At 35.7% G+C, this 26,101-nt stretch overlaps 1 protein-coding gene across 10 annotated transcripts in view; it reads right to left on the bottom strand.

The window, feature by feature from the left end:
* DIAPH2 (diaphanous related formin 2) overlaps window positions 1-26,101 on the bottom strand; it is a 940,735-nt gene that overhangs the window by 489,842 nt on the left and 424,792 nt on the right. For all 10 annotated transcript variants that reach the window (XM_064277942.1, XM_064277941.1, XM_064277943.1 and 7 more), the window contains one exon: window positions 7,435-7,536. In XM_064277942.1, coding sequence (XP_064134012.1) covers window positions 7,435-7,536 — 102 coding nt within the window. The remainder of the gene's footprint in view (window positions 1-7,434; window positions 7,537-26,101) is intronic.

Raw genomic sequence — 26,101 nt, 5'->3', positions numbered from 1 at the left:
TTGACAGCTTTAGTGAGAGCAGCTACAAGTGGGTCATTTCCCCAAAGAGTTAGATACAGTTTTGTTGATATAATTTGAATTTTCCACGCTTCACTACCTAGGCAGCTGGGGAATACTGATCTACTACCAAACTACCATATGAACCCACAGAGAAAGAGAAAAAGGCGCGAGTGTAAAAACCACAGGTGAAGGCAGAAAGAGGGCCGCGTGCAGCAATCACGTAGCCACAGGTCACATCAAGGTTATTTCTATCATACTGCTTTTATATTTTTTATATTGCAAAGAAATACACCTTTAACTACCATCACCATGTGAGCATAATTAAGCCTCTAGACTCTTCAAACTAAAAGGCTACGAGTTTATTTGAATTAATGTATTTTTTTTTAAGAAATATACCTTTATCACAAAGCGTTTGCCCCGCTGGTTGGATTTATTATTATGACTTATTTCATATTAATTACACAGAAATGATTTTGGTTCAGTGACTATGATAGAGGGAATGATAAGAAAATCACATTAAGGAAGGGTGGATTTAAGTTAGACATCTGGCAGAACTGTCTACAGGGAAAGAGATTCAGAGTGGATGGCTAAAGTTGAATCCTGACTGGAAGTATGGAAATAAAAGAGGCATGTTTTTTATTCTATGGTAAATTATCTCTTATCCTCTTTTAAACAGTAACTTTCTCAAGGGCAGGATCTCTCCTGTTCACACCTATACTTTCTACAGCACTTACAATACCTGTCCTGGACAAGACAATCAATCAAAGCGCACCCGCTACATGAGGTAAACAGTGAGCGTGTGTGCATCAGATGCTATGACAAATAAGAGACTGGGTTAATGTGTGAAATGAGGCTTTGGAAAAATAGACTGTTGAAAACTGACTCTATAACAAAAATAATGATATGCTACTAGAGAATATTTTCCCCAAAGATAGTGATATGTGGAGATTGTGCTTGACTAAACAAGTACTTGCCTGTAGTCTGGAACAGAGCACAGTAATGGTTCACTGGAAAAGCCACCGTGAGCTTGCAAGATTCACACTAAGAAAGTGAGCAAGATTTCAAAACGTCTTTCTGAAAACAAATGTTTGAGGCCAAGAATGGCCATATTTAAAAGATTCACCAAAACTACTATCATATTACTGTATTATTTTATGTGAGATTAATGATACATGAAAAAAGTAAAAGGTTAATTTTTGGTTTCTTTGAATTTAATGAAAAAGCCACCAATAGCAAAACCAACTGACATCCATAGACCTAATCTGAATATTCATTCAGGTGGTTTTATCTTGCCTTATTTGACTGCAAAAACTGATGGAAATAAGCAATCCTGTCACAAAATGGATTATTATGTGAAGTTAATGAAATGAACAAGAATATGAATGCATGGATTTAAGAATGAGTCGTGGAGAGTTTTCTTTTACCTATTCTCAAATTATTAGACCAACTTTTGCTAAGATAAAAATGAATTCACATCTAGGGAGTAAAACCAACATTCATATTTACAGAAAGAAAAATAGAAACAATCAGTGCATTACCTATCGAAACACTGAACACGCAGGATGCAAGCAGATAAAATAAAGAAAAATGTGATTTTCCCAATGAATATGCAAACCTCAAAAATGATTTAATATTAATGGAACATAGGAGCTATAATTTTCTATCCAAACTAATTGCCTTTGATGATATGTATGAGGAAAAAGAAAAAAAAAGCTTTTAAAAATTTCTTTTTCACCTGGTTAAGCTATCTTGAAGAGAGCTCATAAGCTCTTATGGAGCTGTAAAAAAAATAAAAAGCATACCGACTTTATACTTGTATTTCCAACTATAGTTATAAATCCACTCCTCCCACCTTCATATATTTATGTAAAAAAAAGAAAAAATTAAATGTGCTGTCAGCAACATCACATAATCTGTGCTTTTCATTATAAAGATTTTTATGCACGAGGCTATCTCAATGTCTTTTTGTTAGATTATAGCTTTACACGGTTTTTAATTGAAAAATATGGGTAATTTTGAAGTCAGAAAAACAAAGTACCGATTACTAAGAGAACTAATTATTGCCTTCTTTCTCTCAGAAGATGTGTTAGTTTAATAGGTACACACAGTATGGGTCTCCATCCCCAGTGCAAGACAAGTGGGAATTTCTATAGCTCTGAGGTTTTAGAACAGCTGAGCTGCAAACACACTCCGAAGAGTCTAAAAGCTCCTGCTGTGGGTTCTAACTGCCAGAGCTTTCAAAGATCTGTGCTTTTTTTCCCTGTAAAGGTACAGCGTATAATTACAACGATGTACCAAATTCAATTCTGTGGGAGGCAGGTTGGACGACAAGTCAGTGGGGAGCTATGCAGCCAATCTACCCCGCTAAAGAAGAGGATTATTGATCATACAAGGTGTGGGAACTAGCATATCCCTCTTAGCAGGAAGTCTGCCTCTGGACAGAGGAAAAGTCCCATGGTTTATTTTTTTGTTTGTTTGTTTCTTCTTTCTTTCTTTCTTTTTAACCGATTACATGTGAATATAAGCAAACTGGTGATGTGGCTGCTAACAACAGCAACAAAAAAAGGTTAGAAAAAGCTTATCAGTCCCAGTCACTGTCTGAGATAAGTTTATTCCTTCCACAAGAACAAAATTTTGCCAGTTTAATTTTTCGTGGGTTTGATTTTTTTTTAAATGAATCTTGCAGGAGTAATCCCACTTCTGGCATATGTCTACCCCTAACTGATGAAAATTGTTTTTATCTTCCAGAAAATAAGTTATAAAATAATGCAAACTCTGTGAGACAATGCCCACAATTGTATTTATTGTTACAGAAGGAAAGAAAAGTTTCAATAAGGCTAAATTTTTCCATGGCATCAAGTGCCATATAAATATAGAATATGACTGGACTAAAAAAAGTCCACTTGATTTTGTATTCATGCTAATAAACCATAACCAAACCCATCGCTATGAAGTTGATTCTGACTCATGGCAACCTCATGTATTACAGAATAGAAGTGTTCCATAGCATTTTCTTGGCTGCAAACTTTATGGAAGCAGATCACCAGGTCTTTCCTCCACAGTGCTACTGGGTGGGTTCAAATCAACAACCTTAAGGTTAGTAACTGACAGCTAACTTCTTGCACCAACTAGGAACCCTATTCATGATAAATTCAAAAAAGACTAGTTAAGTGCCTGCTACGTAAAAAAATGGAACCATAGTGGTGCAGTGGTTAAGAGCTCAGGCTGCTAACCAAAAGGTTGGAAGTTCAAATGCACCAGCAGCTCCTAGGAAACCCTATGGGGCTGTTGTATTCTGTCCTAGAGGGTCACTACAGGATTGCTATGAGTCAGCACTGACTCAACGAAAACTTTTTTTTTTTTTAATGTAAATAAATATGATGCCTGACCTTTTGGAACTTGCAATATAGAGGGGGTTATAGGCATTTAATAAGTAATCTCACGAATAAACATTTAATTATAAACCATGATAATTTCTAGAAAGGTAAAGAAAACAGGTTCTCTGAGAGTTTAATAGGGAGATCAAATTTTGATTGATAGGTAAGTGAAGGCATTACTTGGAAAGTGAAATTTAAGCTAATATTCCTAAAACTAAGCAGGAGAGAGGAGGCAGCCAGTAGGGGTAAGAGGAAATACCATGCGTAAGGGTGCTGAGGTGGAAAAGAGCATAGGAAATGCAAAGTACTGAATGATAAAATACAACGTGGCTGAAGCAATGTGCTGTTGTTGGAAGCAAACTCATGATTGCTGTGAGTTGAGCAGCCAGTGAGAGGTAAGGAAGTAGACAGCAAAATGGTCTAATCTTTCAAAACTAATGCTGGAAAATGGAGAGAAGGCAGTAACACGTGGGGATCTCAGGGGTAATGAAGAATTTTTTTTATCTATCCATTAATTCATTTCTAGGCAGGAAGTACCTTAAGAATATGTTCCGAAGAGAGAAAGACAGAGTGGAGGTTGACAAGCTGAAAAGGGAACAGAATGATTACCAAAAATAAGTCGTAAAGTAGGCAGGAGATACTGGTGTCGAAAACAGGTAAGTAAATTAGCCTGTAGTAGGACGGTACACACATAAAACCCCCAGAATTTTTTTTTTTTTTTTTAGGACAGTATACACATAAAACCCCCAGAATAGTACAGGGTTAAAAGCATAGTCTACGAGGCCAAGCTTTCTAGGTTTCAATTCTGCATCTCCCACTTACAATGTGATCTCAGGCAATTATCTAGTCTACCGCGGCCTGTTTTCCCATCTACAATAACCCGCTGCCGTTGAGTCGACTCCGACTCACAGTGACCCTATAGGACAGAGTATAACTGCCCCATATGGTTATGGGACTAATAATAGTGCCAGGGCTTCTTGGGCGGCACCATGGTTCAGTGTTGGATTATTAACAAAAAGGTTGGTGGTTCAAATCCACACAGAGATGCCTTGGAAGTAAGAACTGACAATACGCTTCTGAAAAGTTACAGCCTTGAAAACCTTATACAGAAGTTTTCTTTGCACACATGGTGTCGCCATGAGTTGGAATCAACTCAACGGCAACTAACAACAACAATAGTGATGATAATAATGTAAGTAGTAAACCCGTTGCCATTGAGTCGAATCTGACTCATAGCAACCCTACAGGACAGAGTAGAACTGCCCCATAGAGTTTCCAAGGATTGCCTGATGGATTCGATCCACCGACCTTTTGGTTAGCAGTAGTAGCTCTTAACCACTATGCCGCCAGGATTTCCTATAAGTAATAAGGCATATCTTTTTCTGAAGTTTGACAGACAGTAGGTTAATAAAAGATATGGCTAGAGATAAAATGTAGGTTGAAGAGACAGTGGGGGTTCTGAAGCCTGAGAACCTTCCTTTTACTCTGGCAAGTAGGTTAGGCTGTTTGTGGTGAGTCAAAAAGATATGGGGAAAGGGAGATGGAGAGAAGATTTGAGGAGAGTAGATAAGATATAGAACAGCCACTATGGAAAACTGAAATACCACTGACTCATAACAAGTTAAATGACTGCTGAAATGGCAATGAGAGTCCCACTGAGGTTAAAAGCCAAAATGTCATAAAGATGTCAATTCACTCAGTTCACAAAAAGGAATAGGGAAAAATAAAACCAGTGAGTTAGAGACAGAATGAGAATGCTAAGGAGCTTGGGTATTACTCTGTAATTTCTGGGAGCCACCAACTGATTCTGAAATGGAAATCATAAGATGAATATAGATTTTGAGAAGAACACACTAAAAGATTTGATGAAAAAGGAAAGCAGGGCAAGGAAACTAGCTTGGAGCCTCTCTCATTAGTGCACATGCCTCTACCCAATTCCAAAGCTGTTCGAACTTTAGGCTGTTGGTACATGTTGGAAGTTTAAAAAGTATTTGGGTGTATTCACACATAAGTGAATTTATATTCAGCACAACTTTGAAGAAATATGTTTTAGCATATTTGATACGTTTATAGATCTAAAACATGCTATTTTTAATCTCAAGCTCACATGTGGATTTAATCATTACTCTATAATTCAATTCAATAAATGTTTATCTACTGTCTATACAAGATATTGCTCTAAGCACTGCAAAGCACAGATGTTTAAAAGACTAAGGCATATCATTATTATAGAAAGTTCATTCCTAGATATGAGATTATTTAGGCTTCATTTGGAAAGTCTTGATTGATGCTGTCTCAGGTTATTTACATAGTGTAAACCACCTTGTAATCTCCTTAACTTTTTTCCCCCCACAAGTGTGTAGCTAAGGATGGTGAGAGCAAAAAAGAAGGCCAGGTGGCTATTCATGTACTCACAGCCCCAGAGTTATTTATGGTTATGTGCATAAACAAGAAATCTCTTCCATTTTCTATTTTGCTTTCAGTTCAGAAGGTCTATTGCTTTTTATATCCCCAAACTTCATTTCCTCAGTGTTGTACCAAGGATATTCCTCCTGAAGGACTTGCTTGGCAAACTAATACATCTTCTAAGATAAACTGCATTCAGGAAAAAAAAAAACTGGCTTCAGAGAAACTGTGTAGTGTACCTACTGTAAAACTCATAACCATCATGACACAGCTGAATTCTCAGACGGTATATAGCCTTGGTTCAATTATAATATGAATTCAAACAGCTTGGATTTTAAGTATGGACCTTGGTCTGGAAAATTAGATTATTTAATACCATCTGAAAGTGCTGCTAGTTAATAAATAATATCTAGCCAACTTAGTTGATCAATTTTGCTTAATTCAAAAATTAGAGAAATATTTTTTCCAAAGTACCTTTATGTGCTCTGATAGCAAGGATTTGACAGAATCCTCTTACGCTTTTTTTTCTTACGCTAGTATAAGCAAACCATTTCGTAGACTCTATAAACTCTAAATATTGGTAAGCAGTTACTGCCCATGTTTAAAAGGAACAGGCTCTATCCCATCTATCATAATTTAACTTTAAACAAAACTTTTAAATTACAAAGTACCAAATCAGATCCGTTCAAATATATTACTCTTAAAAAGGACATAAATTTTTTTTGAAAGAAGCAGACATACTGTTTGAATATTAGGTTTGATTGTGATTTAAAAAGTCTTAGTGTGTAGATTGAAAATGGTCAGGGAACCAAGGTAGAGCTGGTAACCATAATGGAACTATTCATTCATAGAATGAACAAACTTGTATTGAACACCTAAGCCCTAAGTAGCTTTTTTCTCCAAGAAAGTGAATAAATCATGTCCTCTTTCCCACATTTTTTTTCCTACCGATTATTTGAAAAGTAGGTATGGAGACTACTTAAAATAAAAAAAAAAATATGTAACTATAAATTCAGAATTTATAACTAGTTTTCTTTTATACCCCTTAGCATGAAGGGGGAATAAGAAAACATAATTCACTCCAATAATGATCTAACCATACTAAAGCATGATGTGTATTTATGAGATTTTTTTCCTAGGTAAAACATTGTATTTAAAGCTTTCAAAATCAATTAATGATGTTATAAAGGAAATCTGAAAAATCTTGTGCTTTTTCTGATACGATATATACCACAGAAAAGACTCTCTAATAATTTCTTATTTATCTACTTATTACCATTTTCTTTTACCCTACGTTTTTGGGAAGTAAATTCTAATATCAAAATCTAAATAGAAGAAATAGCCAATGAAAACGTGTGTACCAATTTGTATATATTAACAGAATTAAATGTCAGCACTGTTCTAGAGAGAAGACTTCATGAAGTATCTTGAGGCATTTAGTAGGACGTAAATCTTAACCTCTTAATTTTTCAATACCATGATAAAAATAGATAAACATGAATTATTTTTTCTGACAGCTAATGCTATACTAAATTATGCAGTTATTATACAATAAAGAAATGAATTAACAATTGAAATATCTTTCTTCTTATTGTTTCAGACAAGAGTTAACTCCTATATGAGTTTTTGGGCCCTTATGCTAGATACATACCACAACTCCAAATTGTTCAGGCTCACAGAGGTCATCATATTCATTTTTAAGCTGTGCTAATTCATTCAGTACCTTCTGTTCAGGAAGATGTTTTACAAGGTTCTAAAAAGAAATTAGAGTATAGCATTTTATTATTAAGATAATGAATTAAACATGCGTTATCAGCTTTACCAAATAAAACAAACCCATTGCTATCAAGTCGATTCTGACTCATAGTGACCCTATAAGGTGGAGTAGAACTGCCCCGATAGGGTCTCCAAGGCTGTAAATCTTTACAGAAATAAAGCGCAACATCTTTTTCCCTTGGAGCAGCTGGTGAGTTCCAATGGCTGACCTTTTAGTTAGCAGTCGAGCACTTAACCATTGCACCACCAGGACTCATTTATTAACAACTCTAAAGGTGATTAACCAGGATAGTAGGTAAATATCTGATTGTGGTTCTGTTATAATACGAATGTATCCTTCCAATCATCATGAAATAAACCTAGAATGAATTACAATTAAAGGTGAATAAAATGTATAAAATTATTCCATTTCTATGCATTACAGTAAGCAAATGTTAAATAAAAAGATCATGCAGAAATAAAAGGCATTCCAAAATTGACTAACCTTCTGGCCTAAAACATGTAGCATAATATTTTAAACTTTATTCCCTGTCATGATAGTTAATCGTTCTAAACTGCAAACAGAAAAATATTGTGTAGAATTAGCTCATATATAATAATGCTAAAACTATTCAGTTTTGCAAAACTTGGAATCACACCTGGCCTGTATATAAGTCTCCCATTATTTACAATTTCTATATTTAAGTATGCAATGCATCCCTACTTTTAAGAAGAAATAAGCAAAAATGATGAGGTCTCTTGCATGTTCAAGTCTAATACCTAATAGAATCAAAATTCATTACTTTACCTCTGTCTAGTTTATCCCAGACTTTGGTAGATAGAATTATCATTACATCAGCCTACAACCAACATATTGAGGACTCCTATTCTCTAGACATGTAAAAGGGATGTAAGCAGGAAACAAAAGATTTAAGACGTGAGGGAGGCAACTTATAACAGACTTTCCATGGAGGACAACTGTATCATACCCCACTGTGGGTGCCCTTTTTGCTTTCCCCTATTTATTTTCTCTTTCCTCCCACTCATTTTTGCCTTTTTCATTAAGCTTTAGGCAAGCAGTGATACCCATAGCCTAAATGTTTTGAAATATCATGCCCATTGACTCCAAAGAAGTATAGATTTGGACATAATCACATATAACTGGTTAAAAAAAAGACCATCCATTTTTTTTTTCATTAATATCATTTCCACTTATAGGATGAAAAGCTAAGTACAGACTGAAGTATTATTTCCATTTTCCCAGAACATATTTCATACACATAAATTATTCAATTTTTTAAAAATTTTCTCTGTTAATGGGATTTTTTCTAAAGTATATTATTAAGAAAAAGAAAGACTCAGTTTGATAACCTGAATAATCACTACAGTAAAACTAAATTAGGAAAATTAAAAACATTATTAAAATTATTTTTAAAAAATCAATTCTGTATATGTCAAATTCTCAATCTCAATTATAAGATTTAACTCTGTGAAATAAATAGTATGGAATGAATCAAGTCTAAAGTAGAATTTTAGCTCAGAATGTGAAACTTTCTGTTGTTATTTTGTTTCACTTCTAGCTATAGGTAACCTGTTAACTCATCTTCAGAATGTAGGCGCCACAGTGGTAGGTGACATATCTTTTCTTTCTCTGTTCAGCTACATGAAATATTTAACACAGTCGGTGGGCTTGGATGTATTCTGATTCTGGGTTCCATTTTGAGTCACTGATGAGCGTATATAACAATGCTTAGTAGGTTCTATTTGCAAGGAAGATTTGGAATAAAATGCACTCTTTCAAATGCGTGACAGATGCAGACCACTATTACAGTACTCATTGCCTTAACGAGTCAGTTTCCCCTAGAGTCCCATGATGCAAGTGGTTATGGTAGTCATTGCATAAAAATATGATTTTTTCTTTTACGTACAGACTAAACTTTTTAGATAAAGATGTAGTATAATATTGCAGACAAATATGTTTTCATAGCCATAAATTCCTGAATAGAAGAGGGAAGATAAGAAGACACAAAGGGCTTGAGAGACATATAGTTAATTTGCTTCCACCTTTCTTTACCTACTAACCAAAAACATATCAAGAAAAAAATGGAAAAATATATATCTAGAGGTTCAAGGCACAGCCTGAAACTAATGTGTACAGTCCTAGGAATTGGCTTGAAGTATGGTAGACTAAGGGGCCACCTAGAAGGGAACAGTCCTGTATAAAAAAAGAGGAGCAAATATCAAGCAAATAGGCTTGGTCCAGTAAGAAAGTTTACAATTTGGGAACAGTCGGGGTGATTCAGAGTGCAGCATATCTGCTCCTTACATGTGTCTCTACATCTAGCCTACCTAACCCCAACACGGGCAGATGTCAGAGTAGTTGGGAAAGGTGGCTGTTTGAAGAACACTGCTTTCGTACCCCTCTTATCAAATATATAACAAAAAAAAGGGGAGAGGAGAAGACAGACATTTGTCTCTATTTTGACACAGAACACTCTACACCCTTGGCACCTGGAGAACTTCAGTATATCGCCAGCTATGCTCCATAGGAAACTGCCACCCCACTGCCTATCCCACACACAGTGGCCCCTAGTGGAGGGGTTCAAAATAGTGCACAAGCAAAAAACTCACAGCTACTACATGGAAACTGACCAAATTAGTTCATGGAGTGTTTAAGATATTCTGAGACCTCTAGAGACATTTAATGTAGTGATTTTAGAAGAGAGAGTCCTGCAACAGCAGCTAAAAACAAGAGAAAGAAAAATACAGGTGAACTGATGTGCATCAGGCCCATATTTTTACTAAATTCTTATTGCTCAAGGACTCTGCACTTAGAAAAGTTTAAGGAGCTTTTGACCTTAGGTACCGTGTTTATATTACAAATGCTTATGTTCTCTAAATATATTGCAAAGATGTGTTGATAGTTCAGACAACCTCTAAGCCATATGTGAAAGGCTTTTCATAATAGAAGAGGCTATCCATTATACATTTTTAAGTACAATTTAGACTCTGACAAACTATAAATTGTTAAATATTCCATAAAGTTGGAAGGCACAAGGCCTTCCATTTCTCTGTCCCCCTGCTGTTGCTTACTACTGAGCCTCTTATTTCAAATATTTTAGGATTTGTATTTAAAAGATCAATCCTGGGTCAGTATGAAAGCTTCATCCTAGAAAATGTCAATGAGCTGAAATTCAGGAACAAAACAACAAAGGAAAAAGAAACAAGTATGTCACCAAATGAGCAGATTTTTCCTTAACTTTTATTCATCACAAATTCACCTTCTGATGACTATCGGTGTTATCTGAAGGAACTTCTCTTAACAGACCGTAGGCTTTTAACTACTGTTTAAATTTCTACAATTATTCTATAATACTTCAAAAACTTTAGCTCCTTTAAATGTTAATTGTACACTTAAAGGTTAGATAAGTAAAGGTATTGAACCATAATGCCCTTTCCTTCTTGCCAAAACATAACCTTTCTTTTTTGTCCTTTATCTCATTAAGTCATTTCAGTACTAGAGAGGCGAGGTAGGGTCACTATAATTACCGTATTTTTACTCAAATAATGCATACCTTCTATGTGCCCTCCTCCCATGAGGCATTTTTGTAAGCACATTATGCTAATTTTTTACCAGAACATATAAAAAAGTTGGCATAGCGGGGTTTATGAAAATACCTCACAGGGGGAGGGCACAGTTGGCCAAAAAATGTAGAATGTGAGCATTATTTCAGGAAAAAATACAGCAAATCTATCATTCCACACATGAATGGATTGGGAATAATATTTCTTTTAAAAAATATATACGGTATTATTTTAACTGATATTGACAAAGATTTTAATTCTTTAATCCAGATAAGAAACATTTTCCCCCAAAGTCTTGGCTAAATCTTCATGATCTTAACATCAACCCTCCCCGTTTTGCCTGGTTAGAAATATTTTTTTTTAATTGTACTTTAGATGAAGGTTTACAGAGCAAATTAGTTTCTCATTAAACAATTAATATACATATTGTTTTATGGCATTGGTTGCCAACCCCATGACATGTCAACATTCTCCCCTTCTCGACCCTAGGCTCCTGATTACCAGCTTTCCTCTCCCCTCCTGTCTTCTCTTCCTTGCTCCAGGGCTGGTATGCCTGTTTAGTCTCATTTTGTTTTATGGGCCTGTCTAACTTTTGTCTGAAGGGTGAACCTCAAGAGTAACTCAGTACTGAGTTAAAAGGGTGTCTGGGGGGCTATACTCTCAGGGTTTCCCAGTCTCTGTCTGACCAGTCTCTGTCTTTTTTTGTGAGTTTGAATTTTATTATGTTATTTTTCTCCCACTCTGTCTGAGACGCTCTATTGTGATTCCTGTCAGAGCAGTCGGTGGTGGTAGCTGGGCACCATCTAGTTGTGCTGAACTCAAGTCTGGTGGAGGCTCGGTAATTGAGGTCCATTAATCCTTTGGACTAATCTTTCCCTTGTATCTTTGCTTTTCTTCATTCTCCCTTACTCCAGACAAGGTGAGCTAGTTAGAAATCTTTATCCTTTAACTATTATAATTTATTATGCTGTATTTCTCAATACTTTCTTATGATATAGTTATTAAATTACTACGTGTGTATTTAAGTGTTCTTAAATCACATTCATGTGTTCTTATTCTTCTATTTTCAGTTAAATGATAAACATTTTCTCTACTTATTTTGTGTTTCACCCATCCACTCAGTCAATATATATTGGCTGTCTACTATGTGATGGCCAGCATGTTAACCACTGGAGATTTCGACCTCAGAAAGATGACAGGAGCAACAGGGCCATGAATACAGTGGAACAATAATCAACATGTGACTGACACTAATTTGTGTAACATTTGACCCAAAATATACTTCCTATTAGGTGGTCATGGTATAATTTTTTCCTTTTGGCCTGAAATAACTAACATTTTTGTAGCTCTTAAATTGGACTCCAAGAATCTACAAAAGCATGGTAAAATGCTGACTAATAGGCCTAAAGCATTCAGGAGTATCTTCGATAGCCCTCTACATGGAGCCGCCACTTTCAAATACTGTTAGTTGATAAAATGACACACAAGAATTGAAAACCTGATGAGAAAATTCCTGACCTTGGAAGTACAACAATTATGTCTTAAAAACAAGCAGCCTTTTATAGGTTTACTACCTATTTAATCTTCAACTTGGCCCAAGCAGGAAAGCTTTTCCTAAAGAAATTATTCTAAATCCTGAGCATTAACATTCGTATTATACTCAGCCCCCTAGAAGGTTCATCAGCTCTCCTAGGATCAATACCACCTCAGTGCTGATTATGCCAAATGATCATCTCTAGCCATGACCACACTAGCCCATCTTCAAGTTCCATGCTTCCAGTTGGCATTCCCACTCAAATATCCCATCCTTAACTCAAATTTAATAAATCCAAGCAGAACTCATCCTCCTCTGACCCTTCATCTCTACCACTTATCAGCTCCTCCTAATGGCCTCATTTTGCCAACAGGACTGGCAACCTCTCCATCTTCTAAGCTTTCAAACAGGCAATTATCTTTCAGTGACAAGTTCTAACAATTCATCCCGGCAAAATATTTTTTGGAGGTTCAAACTTTCCTTTACATTCCACAGCCAAAAATCTTGGCCAGGAGAGTCACATGGTATTAAAATATTTCCTACGTTAAGTTCAATTAAATTCTTCAACATATTCTAGTTCGGTAATTGATTAATGAAGACCACGAATACATTTACAATCTCTGTAATTATAAAAGGAAAGAATGTGACTACTTTGTACATAACAAATTCAACTCCTACTAATGTCATGATCCTATTTGCAGATGAAACTTTCTGCTTTCTAAAATAATTGATGTGATTTACAGTTAATCTAAAAGATAATTATGAAAAATATTCCTTAGATGCCATTATCTTTTGTTTATGTCCCACTTTGTACTCTAAAGTAAAATTGTAAACCATGTGTGATATGACTTATGTGTCCACTTCGCTAAGCTACTGTGATGGATAATTTTATGTGTCAATTTGACCAGGAAATGTTACCCAGTTGTTTGGTAAAACACTAGTCTATATTCTGTTCCGAAGTAATCAAATGTGACTAAATCAGTTGGCTTTAGGTAAAACAGATTACCTACTGGGTGAGCCAAAACTAATCAGTTGAAAATGACTCAAGGCAGCAAGAAGGACAGGAAAACCGGAAGAATGGACATGGGGAATCCAGGGTGGAAAAGTGGAGAGTGCTGTCACACTGCAGGGATTGCAACCAATGTCACAGAATGATCTGTTAATAAATTTTTGAATAAGAAACAAATTTCCACTGTAAAGTTTTGCCTAAAGCACAATAAATTTTTTGTTTTAAAAAAAGCAAAAAGGAAGTTCCTCTAGGATGTATTCTACCTCCAAGCTATAAATAGACATTTTGCCAGAACTCCTCTCTCTTCACTCTTCCCATCGCCTGGTCTACTGATGCTGAGATGCAAGCCTACAGGAGTCTCCAGACTATAAGCTGATCTATGGATTTTAGACGTGCCAGGCCCTGACAATCACATGAGCCCATTCCTTGAAGTAAATCAGACTCTCTTTCTCTCTCATACATCTATATCAGTCTGACTGATTCTTTTTCTGTAGAGAACACTTAAACAGCTATAACCATCAAAAAACACTGCCCTCGAGTCGCTTCCTACTCATAGTGACACTATAGGACAGAGTAGAACTGTCCCATAGGGTTTTCAAGGCTGTAGTCTTTACGAAAGCAGACCGTCACATTTTTCACCCATGGGGTGGCTGACGGTTAGCAGTTGAGTGCTGTGACCGCTGCACAACCAGGGCTCCTTAAAAACAGCTAACAAACAAAAAAACAAAACCCTTGACGTCGAGTTGATTCTGACTCATAGCGACCCTATAGGACAGAGTAGAGCTGCCCCCAAAAGTTTCCAAAGACTGCCTGGTGAATTTGAACTGCCAACTCTTTGGTTAGCAACCGTAGCACTTAGCCACTACGCCACCAGGGTTTCCAAAACATCTATGGTTGTGGTGATTCTGTGCCTTCCAGTCGATGCTGATTCATAGTGCCTCTATAGGACAGAGGGGAACTACTGCCCCACAGGGTTTCTAAAGGAGCGGCTGGTGGATTGAACTGCTGACCTTTTAGTTAGCAGCCTGAGCTCTTAAGCACTTCGCCAGCAGGGCTCCAAAACAGCTATAAAAAACCAAAACGAAAACCAATGCTGTCGAGTGCATTCTGACTCATAGCGACCCTACAGAACAGAGTAGAACTGCCCCATAGAGTTTCCAAGGAGCACCTGGTGGATCTGAACTGCCAATCTTTTGGTTAGCAGCCGTAGCTCTTAACCACTACGCCACCAGGGTTTAGTGCCCAGTTATTTAATTAAACATTAATCTAGGTGTTGCTGTGAAGGTATTTTGTAGATGTTTACATCTACAACCAGTCGACTTTAAGGAAATTATCCTGGTTCAGCCTCATACAATCACTTGAAGGTATTAAGAGAAAAAAAACTGAGGTTTCAGAAAGAAAATGGAATTCTGCCTCAAAACTGCAACATCAATGTCTAACTTGTTGGGTTAAAAAATAACTGAAATATGGAACAACGATATATAAGTTAGGAGTGTTTTATTTATTAAGGAAAATATAAAGGTTTTAAAAAGATGTTAAAGAAGATTTAAATACATAGACAAACATTCTACATTAAAAGATAGTAAGAATTAAATATATGGACGACAATATACCCAAATTTGCCCATACAAGTATGTAATTCCAATCAAATACCCTAAAATAACTTTTTTGTTTTTCTTACAACTTGACAAACTGATTTTAAAAATGATGTAGATAAACAAAGAATGAAGAGTAGTTAAGACCCTCCTGAACAAAAAGAATGTGGGCTGAGGTCCTCTACCACATATTAAGACTTATTATAATTCTGTAATAATTAAAAAGTGTGTGATGTTGGCACTAAAACCCATTGCCAAGTTGATTCCAACTCATAGCCAGCCTAAATTGGTACAAGCATACACAAATAGGCCAATAGACCAGAAGAGAAACTTTAGACACAGAGCAATGCATACTTGGAAACTCAGTATGTGACAAAGTCAACATTTCAAAAATTGAGAAAAAAGTCAATTACATAACAAACAACACTGAAACAACAGTTATCCGTATTGGAAAACAATGAAATTGAACCTTTTCTTCACAGTATACACAGAAATAAATTCCTGGTGGATTAAGGACTGAAACGTAAATGGTAAAACCATGAAAATTTTAGAAGAAAATGTAAGGAAAATACCTTTATGATCTTACATAACAAAGAATTTTCCTATATCAGACACAAAAACACAAAGCTGAAAAGAAAAGGCTAATGGATTCAACTTTTGGTTTTAATGGGCTTCAAAGTTAGCAACAATTATTAGTAAAAAGATACTAGGAAAAGAATGAAAAAAGATAAGAAAATATTTGCAATACATAACTAGCAAAAAATTTTGCTATTCCAAATACATAACAGCTCATACAAGTAAACATGAAAAAGATAAGCAACAAAATAGGAGGAAAAATAGAAAAAGATTCCAGCAAGTGTTTTACACAAATGGCCTATAAATGGCCAAAAAATGGCCCCAAAGGTGCTCAACCTAATTAGTCATCAAGAAAATGCCAACTGAACACACAAACAAGATGCTTTATTCACACCTACCAGGCTAGCAAAAATACAAAAGGCATGTAATATTAAGTGATGTTCAGGATATAGAAAAGTAGTTTTCAACCTAATCTTCACATAAAAATAACCTGGGAAGCTTTTAATAAGAATGGTCTTAAACTATTATTTAACTTGTTTGGGAGAGGTCAACACAACAGTACTTTTCTATCATTCCCCAAATGATTCTGATACATAGCTGGCGTTGAGAATCAGAACTTCAGAGGAATGGAAATCTTCATACAGTGTTTGTAGGTATATAAATTGGTACAACTGCTCTGGAAAATAATTTAACATTACTTCATAAAGCTGAAGATGCTCACCCTCAGTAATCCAACAATTCTATTTCAAGGTCTAGAAACCTAGATCTGAGACCCGAGAACCAGTCTCAAACTGTAGTGTACTTCAGGATCACATGGAAAGCTAGTTAAGCACAGGCTGCTGGGCCCCACACTCCAAGTTTGATACAGTTGGTTGGGAGTGGGGGGAAAATATTTTCTGTTTCTAACACATGCCCAGTGATACTCAGCCTGCTGGTTCAGGCATCATACATTGAGAATGCCAGTGGCAACACTGTTTATACTAGCAGCATCGATGATATTGATAACAATAATAATCAGAATTCTAATGATAATAAAACAAAAATGTAAGAACAACACTGACAGGAAAATGGGTAAATGAACCATGGATTGTTCATACTGTGAAATGCTATACTACAGCAAAAATAAATAAATAAATAAAATGGATGAATCTAAAAAAAAAGTGAAAAATACAGAAGTAGAAGAACGTGTACATGGTAAGATTCCACTTATAAGAAGTTTAAAAAACACAAAAACTGAACAACATACATTTTAAGGATACATCTATAGTGGTAAAATTACCAAAAAAAAAAAAAAGCATGGAGATAATCAGCCCAAGAATTAGAACAGTGGTTTCTTCAGGGCACAAAGAAGTACACAATGGGCTTCAAAGGTATTAGTAATGTGGGCACATACGGTTATATTTTATTAATGCTATACTTTGAACTATACACTTTACAACTCAATATTAGAGAAGTGTCCAAGATGATCAATTTGCAATACAATTCAACCTTCTGTTCTCAGGCACTCTTCATCACTCTTGAAGAGTTCACATTGTTGGCTTAAAATTGTATAGTTTAGGACTTAGTCTTCCATTCATCTGCTCCAATTAAATATTGATTTATTTTGTTAAGTCAGCCAGAGGCATTTTTCAGTTAGGCACCATCATCTAAATAGTGACACTTTACATTTACAATGTGCAGTCACACTCCTCAGTTCGCTTCTACACTATAAAAAACAAACAAACAAACAAAGTAATAATCCCCAAGGGTAAACTCCTCTGTTTCAAAGTTTGTTTTAAAGAAGAATAATTATTGCTTTTTCTGGACCCTTTCCATATGCTCCTTATATTTACACATGAAGAATCACTGATTGAGTTTAATGAACATGAGATAAGAGACAATCAGATGATCCTGAACAACTCTTAAGCTTCGACATTCATTTGCAACATGAAGTGAGGGGAGCCAGTCAAACAAAAATTGAAAAAATCCTACAATAAAACACAAAACCAGTTTTATTTGGGATATTCTCCCCACAAATTTGTATTCAAATTCTCTTATGAAAATAACCCACAAAAGTGTATTTGGCCTGGGGCACTGAGATTCTAACAGGTATAAAGACAACACCAATCTTCACTGCATTGAGCAAAATTTTATTGTTTTCCTAACTAGAGATATGAGTTCATGTTCACTTATAAACATTCACTAAGCAAATGCTACCAACACTTTACCATCAAATACAAGCAATGGGATAGATTACACGTACACAGGGTCAGCAAGATCTGCAAATGCCAAACTACACAAAAACAAAGTGATTACTCAAATCGAATACTTCTGTTGTCCCATGACTGGTTTTAAGTTGGTTAAGCAGAGCTCATCATTTTCAGAAATCTTGGCTTTACTTCAGATGCAGTCCCTTGGGATTTCTTGTACCAAATCTACTGTCTATTTGCATTTTTGGCTAATGGAGACCAATAGTACTCCCTTGGCTTTATCACATCTCCCAAAATAGGCACATGAGTCTCAGGGCAACTATGTGGACTGAAAATATTCTCACCAATCAGTGCAAAAGAACATTCAGAGAACAGCCATCCGTGACAGAACTGGACTGGCAAAAATACCAAGTACAAATTATGCCTCTATATAAGTATTATTTTCATATTGATCCTTTTGCAAAACATAATTCAATCTTCTGTTCTCAGATATTCATTGCAAAAGCAATCCTTGTGGTTGTTTTCATAAAGCTCTTTTGTTCAGTAAAGGTAGCTGGGGTAACCCACCCAAAAGGTGGCTGGGGTAGCTCTTCTAATTCTCAGAGATTCTTGAGAGATGAAACAGGCTGAAATATTTAAGAATGGGATATCCATGAAACTGACACTAAGCTTAGCAAAGACTGCTCATCCATTCAATGTGCCCCTATCGCGAAGGCCAACCTAACAGTTACACAGTCGCTAATATAAATTACCACCAAATTACATATGAACAGAACACTATCTAAAAGAACTTAAAAGAATGTCTAACATAGAGAATGATTACCGTGTCACTCAGAATGTCAAAATCATATGTAAAGATTATTTTCAAAATCCATTCCAAAAGTTATGGATATCATAGTACAAATGAGCAGATGAAGAATGGAGAGAATTTAGGTGAGCTTTAAGACATGTTTTAAAAGATATGAAAGACACCTAAAATATGGAGTATCACATGCAGAGTCATGGAGAAATGCAAAGGCAAATCATGAACATATATGACAACAGCTTCATGGATCAGAATCAGCATAAAGCCTATTTCCAGGAGGAGCAGATCAATCATATCCTCGCTTTCCCACTTCTCCATCATTTCTAACACCAACTTATTTAGCACATACTCCGCCTAATCCTAGCCACTGAGAGCTAGGGCAGATTTCCTAAGGAAGAAGACACCATCCTTGGGTTCATTAATTTGCTGGAACAACTCACAGAACTCACAGATGATATTATACTTATGACTACCGGTTTTATTATAGTAAAAGGATATAAACCAGGATCATCGGTAAGGAAGGGATGCACAGGCAAGGTCTGGGACGGTTCCCAACGTGCAGCTGCCATGTCTCACAGAAGGTGCGTTACCCTCCTTTCACTGTCCAGGGAACTCTCTGAGTCTGAATGTTCCAGTCTTTATCAAACAGTCCTGTATTAAAAGCTAAATCATGCCTCCTGAGTGAGTCTTTTCAGGTCTTGCCAGACCCCATGAAGCAGCACAAATCCTTAAGTGTGGCCTGAAAGTCCCAGACTAAGGCACTTGAATTGCTCCAAAGGTTACTGACCCAGAGCAGAGGACAAAGCCCACCTTATTTACGGCAAAAATAGGTCCTTTACCCCATAAAATAGTATTCAAAACCAAGACTTTTTGAGAAATTTAACAAATCTTTGAGACTAACTAGAGATGTTCTCTAGTATTTAAAAAAAAAAAAAGGCAATCACTGCTACTGCTTCTTAAGAAAATGAACTGAGGGAGGAAAACAAGAAAATGGTTGAACAAAGTAAGATGCATTAGATTGGAGGTGGTCTAGAGACAAAAAGACCCACTAGGAGAAAAGAGCTATAAAATTATTAAAGTGATGAAGAATTAGTCTAGTTCTCTGGGAATGGGAGGTAAGAGTGGGCCTAAGAAAACTTCCATGAAAGAATCTGTAAGAATTCATGATGAGCTGGGATGAGTTGCAGGCAAGTTGCAAGAAGAGAGAAGAGATGAAAATGACTCCAGGAGATAAGGAAGATAGGAAAAAAGTCTTTACTTGGAGGAGGAAAAAAGAAAATGAGTTCTATTTGGGATGGTCTTTCAAGTGACATTTGAATGTTCAAGTGGAGAGTTATTCAGCTTTAGATAATGGGCCAGGAAAACATAAAAGGGTAGGGCTAAATAGATATCCAAGAAACTCACCTGCACTTGTTTTCTATTTGTTTAGCCTTTTACACTTTGCAAGTGTTTTTATATATGCTCACATTGAATTTTTATAATAACCCAGATTTGGAAGAATATATATTTTCTTATTTTATACACAAGAAATTTAAGGCTCAAAGAAGGTAAGCGACCTGTCCAGGTCACACAGAAAGTAACTGAAATCCAAAACACAATGCTTTTTCCACTGCACTGAGGATGGTATTTAAAGAATAAACCACTAAAGAGTAGAAACTCCAAGAAGACAATTTGGAAATGAGCCATAGCACTTAAGGAAAAAAAGCAGATATCATATTTGCTTTTCCTGAGAAGTACCCAATTTTTTCTACTCTATTCAGCTATACATATTCAAAAAAAAATTAAGTGAAGACCAAAATATCTAATCTTATTTTTCTCACAAAGATAAAAGACTTTATTTCATTAAATGGTTCCATCACTCTAAATTCATACAGGATAAAATAAATGGTCTTTTCAGTAATTAAACTACACTTTTGCTTTTGTAAAATACTATTTTTTAAAAAAGAAATAAAATCCAATGCTCCTTGTATTGCATCAAGTAAGATTAAGATTTTATTCCTTGGCACCTAATTTTATATTTCACAACACAAACAATAATGAATGTCAATGAAGACATTTATTTTGAGTACACGGAGAAGAAATTTTAGAGGATAATTTAATTTCTACTTTGACGTCCAATGATAGGCATTCCACAAATTCTTTAGTTGGTTTAAAATTTTTGTGGCTGTTTTTTTATTACTGTCCAACACTAAACCTGTAACCCACCCACCTACATAGCCACAACAGCAAGAAAACAAACAACAACAAAAACAGGTCAGACAGTAGGGCTAAAAAAAAAAAAAAAATCAACAGACTGTGTATCATATGAACTGAGTTGTTATACCAGACTGACTTTGTGACTTAAACCTCCTGAGTCTCAATTTCTCTTTCCATGAAAGGAAAAGAACAAGATAATTAATAAAGTTTATTTTAGCCCTAACTTTTGATGCCCTCTAAGTCCATGATAGAAATACAAAGAGAAAATTAAATTGGAGTACAATGTGTATAAATTGGAAGAGAATGCTAACACCCTTAGCATTCTGTCATAGAAGACAGGTTCCACAATTTGAAGAGCAGAAAAAACAAGAGCTTCTAAGCATTCCACCAGGTAGAATTTTCCTTATAATATCTACCCTTATCCATATATGCGCTCGCTATTCTAAGGAGGCAATCCTGCTTGCAATCTTTCCTGTAAAGCCATACATGTCCAGGTTATACCCATCTGAAATGTAATTTCTCCTTTCCCTGCTGTCATGTAGCATCCCTTCCTCCTCTTTCTGGCCAGAGGAAAACACCTATGAAGCTACATTGTAGCACTGTCACCAAAGCTTGTTAGCCTTTAAATATCTTTTTGTAATTCTTTATTAGAACAAATTCCTAAAGTAGATATTAAACTATTACTAATTATCCTGAATGCATTATACTATTTCTAATTACCTCTTTACTATGACAAATTCCTCTACCATAAAATCGTTAAAAAAAGGTCTTGTCTCAATTTCAGGTACTTTGATTTCTACATAATATTGTCTACTGATGATCACACTAAAAACTACAATTTCATCCATAATAAAGGTGGATAATTTTAAAAATCAATGATTTCATGTTTTCACATATTCTACATTATTCTAAACATAGAGTATATAATTCTAGTATTGCCCAGTATACTAAAACAAAACAATCTTGAATAAACAATATGTAATTAAATGCCAGGCACCTACCTAAAACGTTTTCAGATCATTTGGTCTCAGGAACTCACATTATGATATGATAAGTGTCATGGATTGAATTATGTCCTCCCAAAAATGTACGTATCAACTTGGTTAGGCCACGTGTGGCTGTCCTCCATTTTGTGATTATAACTTTTAATTGAGAGGGTTAGGATGGGATTATAACACCACCCCTACTCAGGTCACCTCCCTGATCCAAGGTAAAAGGAGTTCCCCAGGAGTGTGGTCTGCGCCACCTTTTATCCCTCAAGAGATAAGTGGAAAGGGAAGCAAGCAGAGAGCTGGGGACCTCATACCACCAAGAAAGCAGCAACAGCAGCAGAGCACGACCTTTGAGCCCAGGATCCCTGCGCCTGAGAAACTCCTGGACCAGGGGAAGATTGAGGACAAGGACCTTCCTCAATAGCTGACAGAGAGAGAAAGCCTTTCCCTAGAGCCGACACCCTGAATTTAGACTTGTAACCTACAAGGCTGTGAGAAAATAAATTTCTCTTTGTTTAAGCCATCCAATTCTGGTATTTCTGTTATAGCAGCACTAGATAACCAAGACAATACCTTATCTCAGTGTTTAATAATAGTAAAACTATTAAAAGCTAAATTTCACAACACCAAAGACAATAAGCAACATAATAATATAAATTTAACAATACATTCAAACTTATGGTTAACAATTGATGGATAAAGTTCCGTTTGATTTTTTCAAATGGAATATTAAAAATCTATAAAATATTTATAAGTATTAAAAGGTTTTGATAACCTTATGGAGTTCTCCTTCCCTTCAACACAGTGCCCCAAAGCGGCTCTTGCTATAGAATTCTTTTACTTTATCAAAAGGCAACTTACTACTTCTATTGTAATTTAATTTTATCTACCTACTCTGAAGACTGCATTTGACTTTCCAACATGCAAATGAACATAAATACAAATAAGGGATGCAAAACAAAAAATCAAAGAGGTTGGAGTGAGGCTTCAGAATTATCGCCTCAAAAAATAGTAGACTATTCCTAGAGACTTCCTTTGTGCCATTTGACATCTTTATTTCTGAGACTCAGACAGTGCATAGAAGGAAAGAAGCCTGAGGAGAATTATCACCCTGCTGCTAATCCTTTCCATTAATGGAGAAAACTGAGAGCTGACTGTTTTAACTGCAAGTTTTGCAGAAAAATGTTTCAAAATACCAAACCTCACTGAACTGTTCCCACTCAGACTAAAAGACATCTGTTGAGTGCCTACCCTATGACCACCAGCACTGTACTAGGGGACTTTTACTTATGTCATTCAATTTAATCCTCACAGCTACCCTACCATCTATTTAAAGATACAGAAAATGGACTCAGAGAGGTTAGGTAACTTTCTTCAGCTAACATGGCCGGCAAATGGCAGAGCTGGGATTCAGACCCACCCTTCTGACTCCAAAGTAGAAGTTGTTATCATAGTATCATTTGAGTTACCTAAATGACGTACAAAAAAAACAAACATAAGGTTCTAAAGATGGTGGCATAAAATGAATTGTTCAACACTATTCAGCTGTTAATGTAAAATAAACAACAACAAAAATCTGCTACGTGATAAAGGAAAAAAGCCAAATCATGCTAATACGATGGACTACATTCACAAATGAAAAATGATTATGGCCTGTATTTTAAACACTGCTTGACTGTGAATATTTGCAAATTAACAGCCAATGCATTCTGTCAGATTTAAAGCTTACCACGAGTCAGAATCAACTCAATGGCAATGGGTTTATGAATACTTTACATTCCTAGGAAACAGAGAAAACACATGGCATCATGTTTGCTTTCTGCTACGCTAACCAAATGTGCAAAGCCTCTGTGTATTGTTCTTTGTATGTATAATGAACATACAAAATGAAAGCTTATTAAATTTTGAAACTTTACTACTTAAATTTCAGAAATAAAAGTTATTCTTAAAGCAATGGTTCTTAATGGAGACCATTTATAATGTCTGCAGATACTTTTGATTCTCACACTGGTATGTGTGGGAGTGCTACCGGCATCTAGTGAGTAGAGGTCAGGGATGTCATTCAAATTCTACAACATACAGGACAGCCCCCCACAATAAAGAATTAATCCAGCTTAAAATGTCAATAGCATCAAGATTGAGAAACCCTGATTTAAGCGTGTCTTCAGCATTCACCAAAATACTTTTACATTTACTTATTGTGTGATATTTAAGACATACAAAAATGTATACATAAGACAAGTCTATGTGACCATCACAGAGCTTAAAAAATAAAAACAACACAGCTCCATTTTCCTTGTGTATTCCTTCTGGACTGCTTCTCTCAGCTATTTCTAAAGACATTGGTTAAAATACTATTATATTTATATCATGTTAAAAATGTGTGTCATGTGAATTACACTGTATTCCACTAAGTTGTACTATAACTATGATATAACTTAATAGAACTGAGACTAGGTACACTCCTACTTTACATAGGAGATCTACAATTATAATAGAGCACTGAAAAAAAATCAGAGTAAATGAAGAAAATCACAGAGCAAGTAAATTTCCCTTGTATATATAGAATCCCTTGTATAAAGAAAGGAATGTTGTTTTGATTACATTACCTCTTGAATACGTAACAGAAGAAGAGGTTTTATAGGTGCAATTACTTACAAAGGTGTTACAATCGGTTAAAGATACGACTAACCAAGAATTTTTAGATTCAAAGCAAATTTGTACTTTAAAGAAAATGAGTAGGAAACTAGTAGACAAAAAGAAAAAGTGTGATTATTCTCCTTCTCTCTCTCACTCTTAGTTTCATTGAGGACACTGAGGCCTGGACTTCCTGGCCTCCCTATGGCTTGGCTAAGGTATTACTGCTTTCTGTCTAGAGGTACAGACATCTGCCCCACAGCTGAAAGTTAGAGTAGGATGAATGGTATAACCTTGCTCCTCATTTCAAAGTTCAGGGTTGTAAAACGCTAAGTGAGGAAAGAGGGTACTTTTCAAGTTCGATAATTGTAAGAGAATTCCTGGTCTACCTCAAACATCAGTGCACGTCAATGAGTCTGATGGGTCTATTGTAAGAAAACACCAAAATTTTAATGAAGTGCCATCCTGGAATAAAATCAACTAAGCAGCAGTAAAGATCTCTGAGCCCACATCTTACTCAACTATTAATAAGACCTATGTTTTGTTCAAGGAGCCCCAGTGGCACAACGCTTAAGCACTCAGCTGCTAACTGAAAGGTTGGCAGTTGGAACCCACCCAGCAGCTCTGCGGAAGAAAGACCTGGTGATTTGCTCCATAAAGATTACAGCCAAGAAAATCCTACAGGGCAGTTTTACTCTGTCGCATGGGATCTCTATGATTCGAAAATCAGCTCAACAGCAATAACATTTTGTTTGAAGTATAACAGGCTCAATATTTTGCATTATTAAAATAACTTTTATGACCTAATTAGAAAAAGAAAAATTAATTTTTTTTGTGTGAAACAGTCTGGTAATATTTGTAGACAATAACACAACCAAGGGAGGTGGTAACAAATAAAAATACGGGAATTAATTAACAATAGACAGAGAGAGGAGGAGGAGGAGAAGCAGTCCCTGTATTTGCTCAGGAGTTAGGTATGATTTTTACAACAGACACAAAATAGCAAACCAGGATCAAAGAAAACCAGTCAAAAAAGGCAACGGAAAATATTTAAAAAAAAAATAAAAAAAGATCATTCAAGCAGCTACAAGCAAAAGATGAAAAAGAATAGTAGCACACAGATAAAATTATGTTCAGATTGCAACAGCATGCCATAATATAATTATTTATTCCACCATGATGAGACACTGGAAAGAGATGTTTCACTATTTTTACTGCCATTGTTAATGTTTCATTTTCCCTAAAGAATTATGAAAATGAACGTAGTGAATACAAGTTATTATTTAAAAGGAAAACATTTTCAGATTCTGCGAAACTGATGCCATTATAGCCTTAATTGATATACTTGTAGTCTTCTAAAGTCATCAACCCTTGTAAAGTGCACGAACACATGCAGACTCACAAGCCTGCATAAAATACAGATGGTCGATAGCCGCGTAAATAGA

Source organism: Loxodonta africana, chromosome X, assembly GCF_030014295.1.
Source record: "Loxodonta africana isolate mLoxAfr1 chromosome X, mLoxAfr1.hap2, whole genome shotgun sequence".
Lineage (NCBI taxonomy): Eukaryota > Metazoa > Chordata > Mammalia > Proboscidea > Elephantidae > Loxodonta > Loxodonta africana.
Note: the sequence above shows the minus strand (reverse complement) of the source record. Positions and strands in the feature narration are given on the sequence as shown.